This window comes from Psittacula echo (assembly GCF_963264785.1).
Source record: "Psittacula echo genome assembly, chromosome: 4".
In the NCBI taxonomy this organism is placed as follows: Eukaryota; Metazoa; Chordata; class Aves; order Psittaciformes; family Psittacidae; genus Psittacula; species Psittacula echo.
Window position 1 is genome coordinate 1,251,459 of NC_137738.1, and position 14,171 is coordinate 1,265,629.

Below are 14,171 nucleotides of genomic sequence, written 5' to 3' on the forward strand. Positions count from 1 at the left end.
GTTGGGGCGGAGACAAGATGGCGGCGGGGTGGCTGTGCCGGCGGCTCTGCCAGGTGAGGCGGGAAAGGGGATGTGGGTGCCCAGTTCTCCTTCATCTTTTCCTTCAGCATCTTCACGGCTGAGCGGAAAAAAGGGAGCTGGAGCAGCAGCGGGGTTGAGAGCCTCGGTGGGCTCCGTCGTGCAGGGGAGGCGGCATGCGGCTTCCCTTTGGCTGTGGGAGGGCTGGGTTTTACAGTGTGGGGATGTGGTTCTTCCCCTCAGTATTGGCCTGGCAGGTCCTCAGAAGTCTGTTCTGCAGTCTGGTTTTGCGGCAGTCGCTGTAAAGGATGGTGAATTAGAGATAACTTGGACTTGGAAGTCATAGAATCCTAGAACAGTTTGGGTTCAGAGCTCATCTGGCCCAAGCCTTTTAAATACTGGATGTAGATCAGAACTTGTATTATATTAACTGTAACTTACGTGTGTAACATACACATAGAAACGGACGAAGCCTATCTGTTTCTAGTCTTAAAGTTTAAACTCTTCAAGCTATAATGTAAAAGAACAAAAAAGGAAAACTTTTTACACTGCCAGTGTTTTCTGCTGGTTTTGTTTTCTGAAGAGTGATTGCTTTCTTTCAAGGTGAGAAACATTTACAGCCGGGATTTCCTGTTCATTTGCTGAAACCCTAACCTCTTTTCATCTGTGTATGTGCTCTGTTCTGGACTGGCTTACCTTTCAGGCATGTGTCTTCCTGGGTACTCCAGAATCTGACAGCCAAACAAAATGAAGGCTGTTTTGCAGTCGGAGAGGGGTAGTTTTGTTTTGTGCAAGGTCTTGTTTCATGCAGGAGATGGAGTTCTTGAAGTGTTGCAGTCTGTCTTTTTTACTTACTGTGATGGCCATTAGCAAGAGCGCATCAAGGATGTTTAAACCAGAGAATGAAGGAAGCTCATAAAATAACCCAACACAAGAGGTATGTGGAGCTGTTGAAGTGAGTCCAGAGGAGGCCACGGAGATGCTGCGAGGGCTGGAGCAGCTCTGCTCTGGAGCCAGGCTGAGAGAGCTGGGCTGGGGCAGCCTGGAGAAGAGAAGGCTCCTGAAGGGGAGGCCTTAGAGCAGCTCCAGTGCCTAAAGGGGCTGCAGGAAAGCTGGAGAGGGGCTTGGGACAAGGGCCTGTAGGGACAGAACAAGGGGAATGGCTTTAACCTGCCAGAGGGGAGACTGAGATGAGCTCTTAGGCAGAAGCTCTTCCCTGTGAGGGTGCTGAGGCGCTGGCACAGGGTGCCCAGAGAAGCTGTGGCTGCCCCATCCCTGGCAGTGTTCAAGGCCAGGTTGGACACAGGGGCTTGGAGCAAGTTGCTCTAGTGGAAGGTGTCCCTGCCTGTGGCAGGGGGTTGGAACTGGATGAGCATTAAGGTCTCTTCCAACACAAACCAGTCTGGGATTCTTTCAATGCCATCTGACAATTCTGATGGGATTCTGACAATGCCATCTTTACTACCTGGGATGCTCATCATGTCATTTTATCAAAATTGCACGGAGTACATCTAATCTAGTTTACAAAACCCTTTTATTTGGTGCCTAGGTGCATAACTAGTAACAAAAGGAGATGACGTGGGAATACTGTGCACGGTTGTGGAATGTTGTAAAGGCTGTGGAGCTTAGTATGTGGGATAGAACATCATTATGCTTTGTTTTATTCATGATCATGTGATAAAGACTGAAATTTTTGTATCCAAAGCCACATAATACAATACGAGTGTACATACCTTTGCATGCAAGTAATAAATCCATATCACAAGGTAAAGCAGTTAGAATTAAAATAATACATAGGAGAGGCTGTGTACACACACACACAAAAAAAAGACAGATACTGCTTTTACTTACAGTTCCAACCAGCAGTCTTACATCTGTCATCTGGGCTCAGGTTCTGTGCCATGTCCTTCACTCACATTTGCCCTACACTGAATACAGTCTTTTATGCTCATGGGTCTGTCTGCTCCCTAAAATGATGTCAGCTGATGATGTTAATGTACTTCATATTGGTGTTGAATGAAAGGGAGGCAGTGTTCTCGCTTCAGAGATGGAGAATTGAGGTGCAGAAAACATGATAATTTTATCAGATGTAATTTTTTTTAGTTTCAGGTATTAAGGCTCAAGTAGTTCCCAATGTGAACTTTGAAGCATTTGGAATGGTCACCAACTATAGTGGCAAACATTCAGTACTCCTGAAGTTGCTTATTGTGTCCTGCACTTAAGAATGTAACACCAGCCCTCATCTGTGAGCGTCTGGATTTGAAAGGCTTGCCTAAGGGAAGACATTGAGCTGTGCTTTCCAAACAAGAGGCAGCTTTGTAAATGAGAAACTCTTCCTGCTGTCATCTTCCTTATTGAATGCAGAATTTGTGGGATAAATAGCGAACGAGGCACAATGATTTCAGAAAACAGTTTCATTGACTGCTGATCTATAATTAATATATAATGCGTACTGGAGAAGATATGGGACCTAATAGCATCATATAGTTACTCATATCCATGAGCTACTAAATTGAGTTTACCTGGAAAAGTGTCAGTTTTGGCTGCTTTCTGATGTTTTGATCATACAGCCACCTACATAACTAATGTGTGGGATATGTGTCTGCTCTCTTTAAGCTGTGACTCTGGCACCTGTTAAATAAGAGTAGCAAGGGGCTGGTTAAGTAGCTAATTTTGCTTCAGCATTCTGCTGCAGCCCTGAGTTTCTCTTAAGCAAGAGAGAGTTCTGGTTCCCCCACCTTTTTTTTCCTTCCCCTTAAGTAGTCTGTAACTTTGCCAAATTGAGAATTAGTGGAAGGGAGCTGGAAGCCACATAATGTTCAGAAGGGAGCCATTATTCTAGTATGGAAGACAGTAATGTTACATCTTGATTAACAGTTGTATTCCCCTTTTAACACAGAGAAAAAAATCATGTTATCTTTTAAATACAGCTCATTTACTTGTTAGAAGGTTTTAAATGTTTTCCTCAAAAGAACAAGTTTTCAAAACCACAAGGAACTTTCTGTTGCATTGTGCCCTTAATGTGTTCCCTTTTTTTAGGTGCTGTTGTATACAAAAATACATTTCCATATTTCCGTTTTCCAGCATTTTCTGATAAAGCAAACTTTCTAGTTTGGCAGATCAATGCCTAGGAATATGTTATGCTCTGATGTGAAAAAAAAGTAATCTTTAATAAACCTGTATGAACCAGCTACTTGACAGCTGGGGAAAAAAAACCAACATAACCTATTTGTTTTATACAGGGATCAGCTTTTCCTGTCAGTTATGCAAGCAGAATTATGCAAAAGCAGTGTGTTCTTCTGTAAGTATAAAAGGCCCTCCTTTCTGCTTCTCATCCACAATCCTGAAAAATACCCGACTTTAACAATTTACTTTATGCTTTCCCATTACCATGTTTGTAGAAACTCCAACTTGGGAGCACGACTGGCTGGATCACATGTTGATACACAGGAGCCTAAGACTAATCCTTTGGTAAGTGTTTTATAGAATGGTATTTTGTATGTTGTCTTAGTAATAAAGAGGGCGGACAGAAAAACTTCCTTTATTGCAGCTTTTTGAAGTTCTGTCTTAATGATGTCAAATTTTCCATAAATAAAGAAATTTAGATTATTGGTATTTGATATTTCCCCTCCCTTCCCCAGCAAGATTCTGTAGCCCACAGTTGCCTCTTAGTCACTGTTCTTGTTTTCTGTGCAGCTGTAACTCCATGAAATACCATCTTTTTGGCCACGCTCAGTTCAGCGCCTGCAGTATCTTAGGCTAAGGCCTTTGTCTCTGGCTTGGAAGCTGGGAGCCCAGGGCCGAGGAGGTGGGAAGTTCATGAAGGCATGAGCTGGTTATCTTGCTTTTAGAATCTGAATGCGTTGACTTTGAGGAGGACATCAGAAACACACAGTCTGTATGACATATGTAAGCCAGCCACAATGTAAAGGCAGTACTAGATCTAAAGTACAGACCCAGCCTTCCTACTGTGTCTGGTACATGCTGGATTTACTGTGCTAAACTGTAAACTGGGAGTAAACCTGTGGGACAGTCTGTGCTTCCTGCACACATCAAGGTTTTTCAGATGATCAGTAGCCCAGGCAATCAGAAATTGAAAGTCAAAAGAGCTATAGCTTACAAACTGACTTAGTAAAGTGAGACTTATGGTTACTGTTCGTAATGTTCTAGTTACTGTCCATATCCAAGTGAAGTCTGAGAATTTCAGATATGCTCACGCTGCTGTTTAAAATACAAATGTTGCTGCTCCAGAGTTGCTTTAACACCGAGTTTCATTCTTGCCTTTGCTAGTGTTGTCCTCCTTATCTGGCATTCACTTCCTTTTTCTGATCAAGAAATCTAATCTAAATGTTCAGAGGTTGGGTAGCTCTTCACACTTCTGTTTTCCCTGATAAGAGTGAGAACTGTCCATCAAGGTATTACTGCCAGCTTTTTGCAGATAAACTAAAATAAGCAGCTAGCAGTGGGGGCTTTTTCTTCTTTTACAAATGAGGCACTCAGGCTGAGAAAATGTGTGGGGCATGTGTCAGCTAAGGAGAGCAGGGAGTAGTAACTTGTGTCCTTTCTTTCAAAATGCAGGTATCTATTTCAGATGAGCCAGAAATACTGTACAAGAGATTATCCCTTCTAGTTAAAGGCCACGATAAAGCTGTGTTAGACAGCTATGAATATTTTGCAGTGCTTGCAGCTAAAGAACTTGGCATCTCTATTGAAAAAGTGTAAGTAACTGATCTGTAGAGGGATGTGGTGTCAGATGCTTCTTACGTCACTCCTGTAATTCAGGTTCTGTGCTTTTTTCAGAAGAAACAACTGTGATCTGACATTTTTTTCTCAGATTATAAGTCTTATACTTCTTAGATGGCAGGACAGTGATGAGAAAGCAGCAGCAGTTCTACACTCCGCACTGCCATAGTAGAAGCGCATTTTAACTACATGAAGGGTATTGACAGTACTCTATTTGGCAGTGCTGTAGCTTCCCTGAACTAATGTTGGTTAATACCTGACTATTAACCATGCCCATGGGGGTTAATTATAAACTTACCAGTGTCTGATACTTCCTTGTAGATCTTCTAAATAAGAACAGGGATTTCAGCATAATTGTTCAGATAATTTGTATTACCTTATATAAAGTATAAAATGATACAAAATGACATTTTGTGCTTTGTTCAGATACAACCCTCCGAAGAAGATAGAACGATTGACACTCTTAAAATCTGTACATATTTACAAGAAGCACAGAGTTCAGTATGAAATGAGAACACATTACCTGTGTTTGGAGGTAAGAAAGATGAAAAAGAGTAAAAAAAAGTATGTTCTAGGAACACAATTCAAAGATGTTAATAGATGTTCAGGAGTGAACACAAGCCTCCTGGTTACTTGGGTTGGGGAGGAGAGTGCAAGGAATAGCATAGAAGAGCTGACCTAGGTATAGCCAATGTAACACAAGTTATTCTGAATATACAGCCAACATAATTTTTTGATTAAAAGGCTGATTTTGACATCTTAACAGCTGAAAGAATGATTAAAAAATAAGGTAGAATGGAGGGTTATCAGTATGTTTTATGTTCTTGCTTTCCAAGAATTAGTGGGATGGGAGCAAGATGCAGCTAAATCATTGCCTTCACTAGTCACCAAGGGTTCTCTTCTTTATGAGTTTGTCTGATGTTTTTGAAAATGCATGGCTTTGCCATATGCCAGCATCATGTGGCAAACTAGAACTGCGTGGGGGAAATACAAGAAAGGAAGTGTGTACAAACCACCAGCTCTATGGCTGATGACACAGACTTGTGCATGGTTTAGAATGCAGCTGTGGTCGACTTTCTTAGAAGAAAGGTTTACTGCCTGTATTTTGTGGTTACTGGGTTTCTTACTGTAACAGTGCTTAGCAAAATGGGACTTGAAGTGCCCAGACATTCATGCAGTACAAACAGCTGCCTTCATGCAGTACAAATGGCTGCCCACAGACCATAAGCACTGGCTTTGGCATCCAGGAGAAACTGAAAAACCAATAATTCAATGGAATTCTGGAGTTCCAGGATTTCTAATAAGCGTGAACTTGGAGAGCATACAGAAGCTGGTAATTCTTGCATAACCTGTAATTAATTTTATCTGATATGTGCAGTGTTATAATCCACCCCCTCCATCATAATTAGTGCATTGTGGAGTGAAATAACTACTTCCTACTTGTGTGAGAGTTGTGAACAGCTCAACTGCCTCTGTTCAGTGTTATGGCAGCTGCCATCCTGTAAGATGTTTGGTCCCATAGCAAGAGCTAGAGAGGTTTGGGCAAACTTTGTTTGTATTCTGTTTGAAATACTAGTAGTAGTAGCTCATTAAAAGAACATTACTTCTGTTTCAGTTAAAGTACATAACGGGCAGTACTGCTGCAGTTTACTTGGAGTATGTGCAACGAAACTTACCCGAAGGGGTGGCCATGGAAGTAAATAAGGTAAGTTTCCACCTCACATTATTAACTGTTATGAGACTACATCCAGATGCTAGTACCAATAATTACCAAAGTCTTTAGCGTCAGCAGAGGAAACGTGTTTAGTTTGGAAGGAACATTTTCCAAACTATGGGAACAGTAGAGAGGCTGCATTGCTTGAAAACGTCACTAGGTGGCATTTCTAATCTGGTGCCTATCTCAAACCAGACTAAATAAAGCAAAGTAGTTAGGTGTTAACCAATTGGTATAATATATGGTCATTTTGCTTCCCTTTTAGACTAAGATAGAGAAAATACCTGAACACATTAAGGAACCAGTTTGGGATACAGCACCTCAAGTAGAAGAAACTCAAGTCAAGTCATGAACTTACCAGGTACTTGGCTCCATTGCTGCTGAAATTAGTTGCTTCTATCAACTTAATTTACTGAGATGGTCTACTGTTAAATAAAAATTCTTTCATAAAGTGATTAATAAACTCTTGTTTCATCAAGTTACTCTTGATCACAACTCCAGTACATGTAGACTGAGCAGCTGTAAAGTGAAGAAGTTTGACTGTGCTCTGTGATCAAGAACTATGGTCATCTATAATATGTTTGTAGAAAGTGAAAATCTGTTCTTATTTGTTGTGTGTGTATATATATATAAAAAGCGCATGTATATGTATATATATACAATATATAGATAAAAATCAGAATCTCCTTTTAATACTAAATGGCTTCTGAATTCTGAAGTATTTGCAGAATCCACTTCATGTTTGTGCAATGTTTAATGTTGTGGATGCCAGATTGATACACTTTTTTTACTATAGCTCCTTTGAAGTAACTGAATCTCGGGTGTACATACAGCATATAGATATGTACATGCATATTAACTTGTAGTAAGTCAAACCCCACAATCTTGGAGGACACTGAGTCATCCTGAGACTTTTCTAGGCTCCCACTGTTCCAATAGTCTCATTTCCAGTCTTAGTAACTGCTTCCTAACAGAAGAACACAGTGATCACAGTATAAGTTTGAGACTTCCACAGGCTTACATTGCTAACTGAAATTAACTGCTTGTAGAACCGCATTGCAAAGCAAGTGGTTACTAGAAGGAGTGACTATGAGTAGGACGAAGGGTTCACTACAAGGAAAGGTGTAGCCTTTTTCTAAGCTGGGTGGGTTGGTTATTGTGTAAATGTAGTCTAGCTGGACACTACTTATGCTTAGAGGGGAAAAACAGTACAAATAGCAAATGAGTCCTCAACTGCTTTGAAGGTTAGTTCACCATGAATCAAAGGAGATAATACTAGGTGCAAAGCCATCATTGATTTTACCTTCAGACTGCATTAAGCATTAACCTTTACTAGGTTAGTAGGAAGGACACAGCTGCAGGAATCTGCTCCAGTATTAAGGGAGTGCTTGGATCTGACTGCTATTAAAAGAAATTACGGAAGGAATAGCCAACTCGGTCCCAGGACAAGACAACTGGAGAGGCCGGATCATTCTTCCCGAGCACTCAGAGCTCTATGCAGTCACAAAAGCAAAGAAGTCCAGTGTTGTTATCAGACAGAAATGGACAATCTTAATGGGAAACAGCTGGAAGACAAGAAGCCAAGCTTGTGCTTGAAGATTGCTTGCTTTTTCTAGCTGTAGAGAGGCCCAAAGCTATTCCAGAAGAAATACTTCATGACAGTCAACAGTCAATGTTGCTGGTATCACTCGTGATAGAGAGGAAGCTGATAGAGCATACAGCTTCGTTGTATGTTGGGAAAAGCCAGTGTGCTTTCAGAGTGATCTCTGGACCTTAACTGTGTTTTCAGAGCTGTAGCTAACTGCCATCACAGGGCATCTCCACCCTGAGAAAGCAGAAGGACCTGTGCAGCATCTGGTGTTACAGACCCGTGTTTACTAACAGTGCCATCTACTAACCCCACTAGGTCACACTTCTCATGGATATGTTTCCCTGTGTGAAACTTCCTCCCTTTCAAGATGGTGATGCTTCCCTGCTTCCTCTATCTTCCCCTTCACATTTAGCTGTTTCCTAAAGCATAACAACATCTTTGTTTTTATCTCTACTTATGCATTTGCGTAACTGAGCAATACACTCTGATCATCTTTTGCTGTCCACTAATGTGGCTTCTGGCTTTCACAGCATGGTTGTGATCTTCATTTACAAAACTTTGGATAAACTATTTTCATACTTCTTTTGCCATTCTTTTAACTCATTTCTCCAGTTTTGCTTTCTGCCACTTCAGGAAGTAAGAACGGCAACACTCTAATCATTGCTTTAGGTCTTGTCTCAAGTCATCTTTCCACCTACTGAGCTGACCATATCATCTCATTTTCAATCCGAAAATTTTCAGTTGGTTTTTAGAGGATGCTAATAAAAATGCCATGCTTCATACCACTTACTTGAACATGCTGCGTTGTGTTCTTATAAGTGAGACATCCAAAGCTTAAATGATTCCTGACTGAATGCCAGCTGTTGCATTTATACAGCAAAATTGCCAGAATTTCATGCCCTAAAGTAAAGGCAATATATGCCACAGAGGATGTTGTGTGCATCACAGCAAAGCATTCCTGCCTTCCTAGAACTCCAGTTTGGATCTGAAAAGAGTCAAACCACTCAGTGTCACTTTATATGAGCACTTCCCGCTTAAGGAGAGAGGGAGAGGATTTCAGTCATGGAACTGCACTAAATCCTGGGGATCAGTTCCATCACTTTTTTATGAAGGAAAGATGGATGAGAAGACTTGACAGCTTCAGTAGCAAAGCCTGACTTTCAATATCCAGTAGTCTGCAGTCCCACCCTATAATCAGGGCACAGATTCTGAATACTGCTTCTCTTGCCTCAGCTCATACTTCATCAGTCCTATCTAGCAAACAGGTTTAACCCAAGAGATTTTAAAATGCTTGGTTAAGCCAATGCTCTGTCTTTCTAGATGAAGTTTTCCTATATATGAACTCAGGCAACAATAAACCTTCAACCTCATTACCTTTCTTTCCCTGCCCTCAGTTCAGGTTTCCCTGTGTAATCTGCGTGTGGCATTCAAGGGTAGACACCTGTAGTCTGAAATCAGATCACACTCCTGCCCCTGTGCACATAGCTGTATTCTCTTCTAGCCTGCTGGTGTACTATCACCGAGCACTTAAGAACATCTTTAATAGAAAAAACCTGAAAATGCTCAAGAACACAGACAGACCAATGAGCAAATATTTTATACCATTTTCTCTTATTTAAAGGGTAAGGCAGGCAGCCGAAACTATTTGCATTAACAGAAAGAACATGGTTCTTTTCTGAGTGGGGTTACTCACAGTCAGAAGACTGCTTTATAACCATTCTCCAGCTTGTAAGGGTAGGTGTCTAGCACTATCTGCTAGTATGAGAAAATGCTTTCCCAAGGGTCATAGCAAAGAGATGCCATGTAAAGTTGTTACAAAAAGCCAACCCACAGAGTGGTAGCAAATACTAAGAAAAGTATCATGAAAGCAGTTGCCAGATCCAACAGTGAAACTTCTTCATTCCATCAGTGGTTAGACTGTCTCAATCTGAATAGGAGCTCTGCTAAATATTGGCACTGAAACTGGCAAGTTTTTGAGTACATTCAGTCTTTAAAACCCTTGGGCACTGCCAGCAAGCTGGAGGTGGATTTCCTTCCACAAATACTTTGTGACTAACTGCTGCCAGCCTACTTTAGATGTCCAAAAATATACAGACCAGTATATTATGTAGACAAGATACAACAGCTGTTTATAAAACATTGAGGTTCGTAGAATGATATAAAACTACATCCAGAGCATTCACTGATCTTATTTTTCTTTGAGCCATTTCAAAGTTGTCAGGAAGGCTCTGCTCAGAGCCAGTTGTGGCAAAATCCTATTACTTATGGATTAAAGATATTTTTAAACCAGCCTAAATTGCCCTGCATTTCCAAGACACCCAGTGTTCATTTGCATATGACCATAGCTTTCAGTGCAAAACCAATTAGTGAGCAGTAACTTCTGTATCATGTACTATGGTATTTAAGGATGTAGTATGAAATTATTCTCAGCATTTCACCTAAGTGCTCTGGAGCGTGTTTCCCTTTCTTACACATGCCAAGGGTTATCAGTCATGCTTGCAGTGTTACCTCAGGTTTGGTTTCTACAGTTAGTCTTAATCATGCCACTACAACTTAATTGCCTGTTAGCTTTAATCATAGAATCACAGAATAGTTTGGGTTGGAAAGGGCCTTAAGATCATCCAGTTCCAGCCCCCTGGCACAGGCAGGGATGCCTCACATTAGACCGTGTCACATAAGGCTCTGTCCAACCAGGCCTTGAACACTGCCAGGGATGGGGCAGCCACAGCTTCTCTGGGCACCCTGTGCCAGCGCCTCAGCACCCTCACAGGGAAGAGCTTCTGCCTTAGATCTAACCTGAACTTCTCCTGTTTCAGCCTGAACCCCTCACCCCCTGTCCTGTCGCTACAGTCCCTGAGGAAGATTCCTTCTCCAGCATCCCTGTAGGCCCCCTTCAGATACTGGAAGGCTGCTATGAGGTCTCCACTTATGACTATACAGCAAGCTTCTCTCTTTAGAAGCCTTTCCTACCAGTCTGCATTTCATGTGCCAGGAAATTGACTGCTATCTGTCTTTTATTCCATGGAAAATACAGCCAGTCCAAGGGAGTTTAATATAAAGCTGTAGTTAAGTGCTTCAAGTGCTACAAGGATGCTGGGGATGGACTCTTCATCAGGGACTGTAGTGACAGGACAAGGGGTAACTGGTTAAAACTTAAACAGGGGAAGTTTGGATTGGATCTAAGGAAGAAATTCTTTACTGTGAGGGTGGTGAGGCACTGGAATGGGTTGCCCAGGGAGGTTGTGAATGCTCCATCCTTGGCGGTGTTCAAGGCCAGGTTGGATGAGGCCTTGGGTGACATGGTTTAGTGTGAGGTGTCCCTGCCCATGGCAGGGGGGCTGGAACTGGATGATCTTAAGGTCCTTTCCAACCCTAACTATTCTATGATTCTAAGTCTGCTCTTGTCTTAAATCAAACTCTGCTAAAACAGGCAGAGTCTAATATCTGTCCCTTCAAATTAGAAAGTTGCATTTCTGACAGTAATTTATAAGCCAACCATGACAAATCCCTAAGGCACTGCAAGGAGCTCGTGTGACAGAATATCAATGCACCAGGGAACGGATGTACCACTGTGTGCCCATGTATATTCAGTGCCTCAACTGACCCAGTTTCTGTAACATACAGGAATGGGATATTTCATTTACAGTAAGAATATGGAAAACCCTTTTAATTCAAGCAGTTTATTAGTCCAAGTCAGCGCACACAGCACATTTCTATAACATTTTTCTACATGCTTTTGTTTGCGAAGCATTATGGGATTTGGGGTTTTGCGTCTCGCTGAAAAAGAAGTTGCTGTCTCAATTCAATATGAAATTCCTAGTTCTCCCAAAGAAAAGACCTTTCTTTGGAAACACTTCTGCATTAAAAGAAACATCATAGATAAACAGTGCATGTTTTCTTCTTTCTACTTCAATAAAATAACCACTTTAGGGTATCAAAAAGCACATCTGCTGATGCAAGGGCTTTCATACATCAGCACATTATTATCACATACTTTCATTCCCTCCTGCCGTGTAAATACTAACTCTTCTTTGCTTCAGTATTAGAATCACGGAATCACAGAACAGTTTGGGTTGGGAAGGACTTTAAAGCTCACCCAGTTTCATCCCCTTGCCATGCGTCAGGACACCTTCAACTAGAGCAGGTTGCTGCAAGCCCTGTCCAGCCTGGCCTTGAACACTACCAGGTATGGGGCAGCCACAGCTTCTCTGGGCAACCTCTGCCAGTGCCTCAGCACCCTCACAGGAAAGAACTTCCAGTTCAAAATAATAGGGTTTTTTTATACTAGTTACTGAAAATATTTATAGGGCTTTTCCCCATAACCATTGGAGTACAAAGGTTTCACTTTTTGCTCAGAGAAGGTTAAAATATCTACATTGTGGAGACACGGTGCCATCATAACCAACACCAAGATGACTCCAAACATGTACAGCAACTTCAAATACCTAGAACTGATTAGAGCTGCTTTAGCCTGTGGTGGTCGTGCTGCTAAGAAATTACAGTAGAAGGTTTAGTTTGCCATCAAAAATCAAATGCAGTGTTGAATCTTTGAGAGCAAAACTATCTTTTTGCATTATCCAAGAGGGGACATAAAAAAATAAACCCATAGGTTAGTTCAGTAACTACTTGGAAGAAAAATGAATTCTAGTATTTGAAACAGGATCAATTCTAAACTGACAAATTCTTCCCCAATGTTAGCACGCACCCAGAAGCTGAAGAAGTCAGATGTGTCTTCTCTTTTCTCTAGGATCTCATTCAAATCTAGACATTCACTTTGAAACACTGGATAGCCTGTCCCAGTGCAGGGTACCCAGGCTTGGAGAACTTGGCCTTACATGCTCTCTCCAATCCATTTTCAGCAAACCAGGCATGGAAGTACTGCAGAACTAGTTTGGAATGCTGAAAAGAACATACCCGTTTTTGTGGGTGGCCACAGGAAGCTTAGGGCTGTGTCTTCATTCCCTTCTTTCACCTTCAGCTTCCCATTTCTGGCATGTAAGCTGGAATGCACATGTCCACCAAGCTGGCAGGTAACATGTAGCTGTTGTATTATAAATGCTTCCACATAAATGTTTGTGGGGCTGGGAGTTTTTAAGCTAATGTTGCTATAGGCAGCGCATGGATTCAGCCAGCTTATGTGATTAATGTATCTTGGATCTTTCTAAAATGTTCCTCCGAAAAACATTTTGAGAGACATTGCATTTAAGATTGCATCTTCTCCATATTCCATATTTTTTCAGTGTGTAAGCTTAGTAGTTCTTTAAAGAATACTAAGTTAATGGTATCAATACATTATAGTAACCACAGTGTAAGGAATTACAGGTTCAGTAAACATACCAGCCATTTTATTGCCAAAAGAATTGCAGCTTGATTTTCAACACCATCACTTGAAATACAGCTCACACTGGCAAAAAGAAAACCAAAAACAGTGGCAAAGCAGTTTCTAAACTTATTCAAGCAAAATAAGAATATTAGGCTAAATCTGGCTGGTTGAGAACAGATGTTTAATACAAAACCACCCAGCAGTTCTGTTCTTAGCTAAATTAAGACTAAACAAACAAGAAACTTGCATAGAGAAGTAAAAAATATTTGCCTCAATAACTTTTTGTTTATCGTTAATTCCAGAAAGGGAGGGAAAAAGGAGTTTTAAAACTCTGTCATCTTAACTACAGTTATGCTCTGCTCTTTCATAGGTCAGCATAGCCTCTCCAGGTGGCTTCCAAGGGTGATTGTGTTACCCTGGTGAAGAGAATAGAGTCATTCTTTCACCAAGAAAGTCATGCTCCATCCTCACAGTTCCAGAGCCAGGCTAGTTCCAGAAGTGCTCGTGGTCTTGCGCAGAGGACCAGTTATGATATGTTAAGTACCCTGTGAGCAAGTGGAACGTTTTGGGGTTTGTGATAAATTTCATTTTATATTTCAAGTCAGCAGCTGCCAAACCCAGTATTTGGTCATGGCTCTGCTTTTTTATTTTCACTGGTATTTATTTTCTTGTTATTCTCCACATATATGCAAATAGCACAGCAAGGCAACATCAAAGTAGTTATGTTTGTGTAGTGCCAGCTGTTACCTGGAGTGATGTCTAGAAAGAGGCAACAGAGAAGG

The 14,171-nt window shown here is 41.3% G+C and overlaps 2 protein-coding genes across 5 annotated transcripts in view; both read left to right on the forward strand.

Annotated features, from left to right (window-relative positions):
• On the forward strand, positions 1 to 13,875 carry MRPS10 (mitochondrial ribosomal protein S10). 4 transcript variants are annotated; one of them, XM_080616465.1, is made up of 8 exons: positions 1 to 53; positions 3,261 to 3,319; positions 3,420 to 3,489; positions 4,597 to 4,736; positions 5,188 to 5,296; positions 6,377 to 6,466; positions 6,741 to 6,836; positions 13,760 to 13,875. In XM_080616465.1, the coding sequence occupies exons 1-7, from the start codon at positions 18 to 20 to the stop codon at positions 6,825 to 6,827; spliced, it is 591 nt and encodes a 196-aa protein (XP_080472591.1). In that variant the 5' UTR covers positions 1 to 17; the 3' UTR covers positions 6,828 to 6,836; positions 13,760 to 13,875. The 4 variants fall into 4 exon arrangements, with proteins under 4 accessions (XP_080472591.1, XP_080472592.1, XP_080472590.1 ...); XM_080616466.1 differs by lacking the exon at positions 13,760 to 13,875 and adding an exon at positions 12,926 to 13,004; XM_080616464.1 differs by lacking the exon at positions 13,760 to 13,875 and having other exon boundaries at positions 6,741 to 8,809.
• UTP25 (UTP25 small subunit processome component) overlaps positions 13,874 to 14,171 on the forward strand; it is an 18,491-nt gene continuing 18,193 nt past the window's right edge. The window contains exon 1 of the mRNA XM_080616461.1: positions 13,874 to 13,936. The gene's annotated coding sequence lies outside the window, so the exon portion shown is untranslated. The remainder of the gene's footprint in view (positions 13,937 to 14,171) is intronic.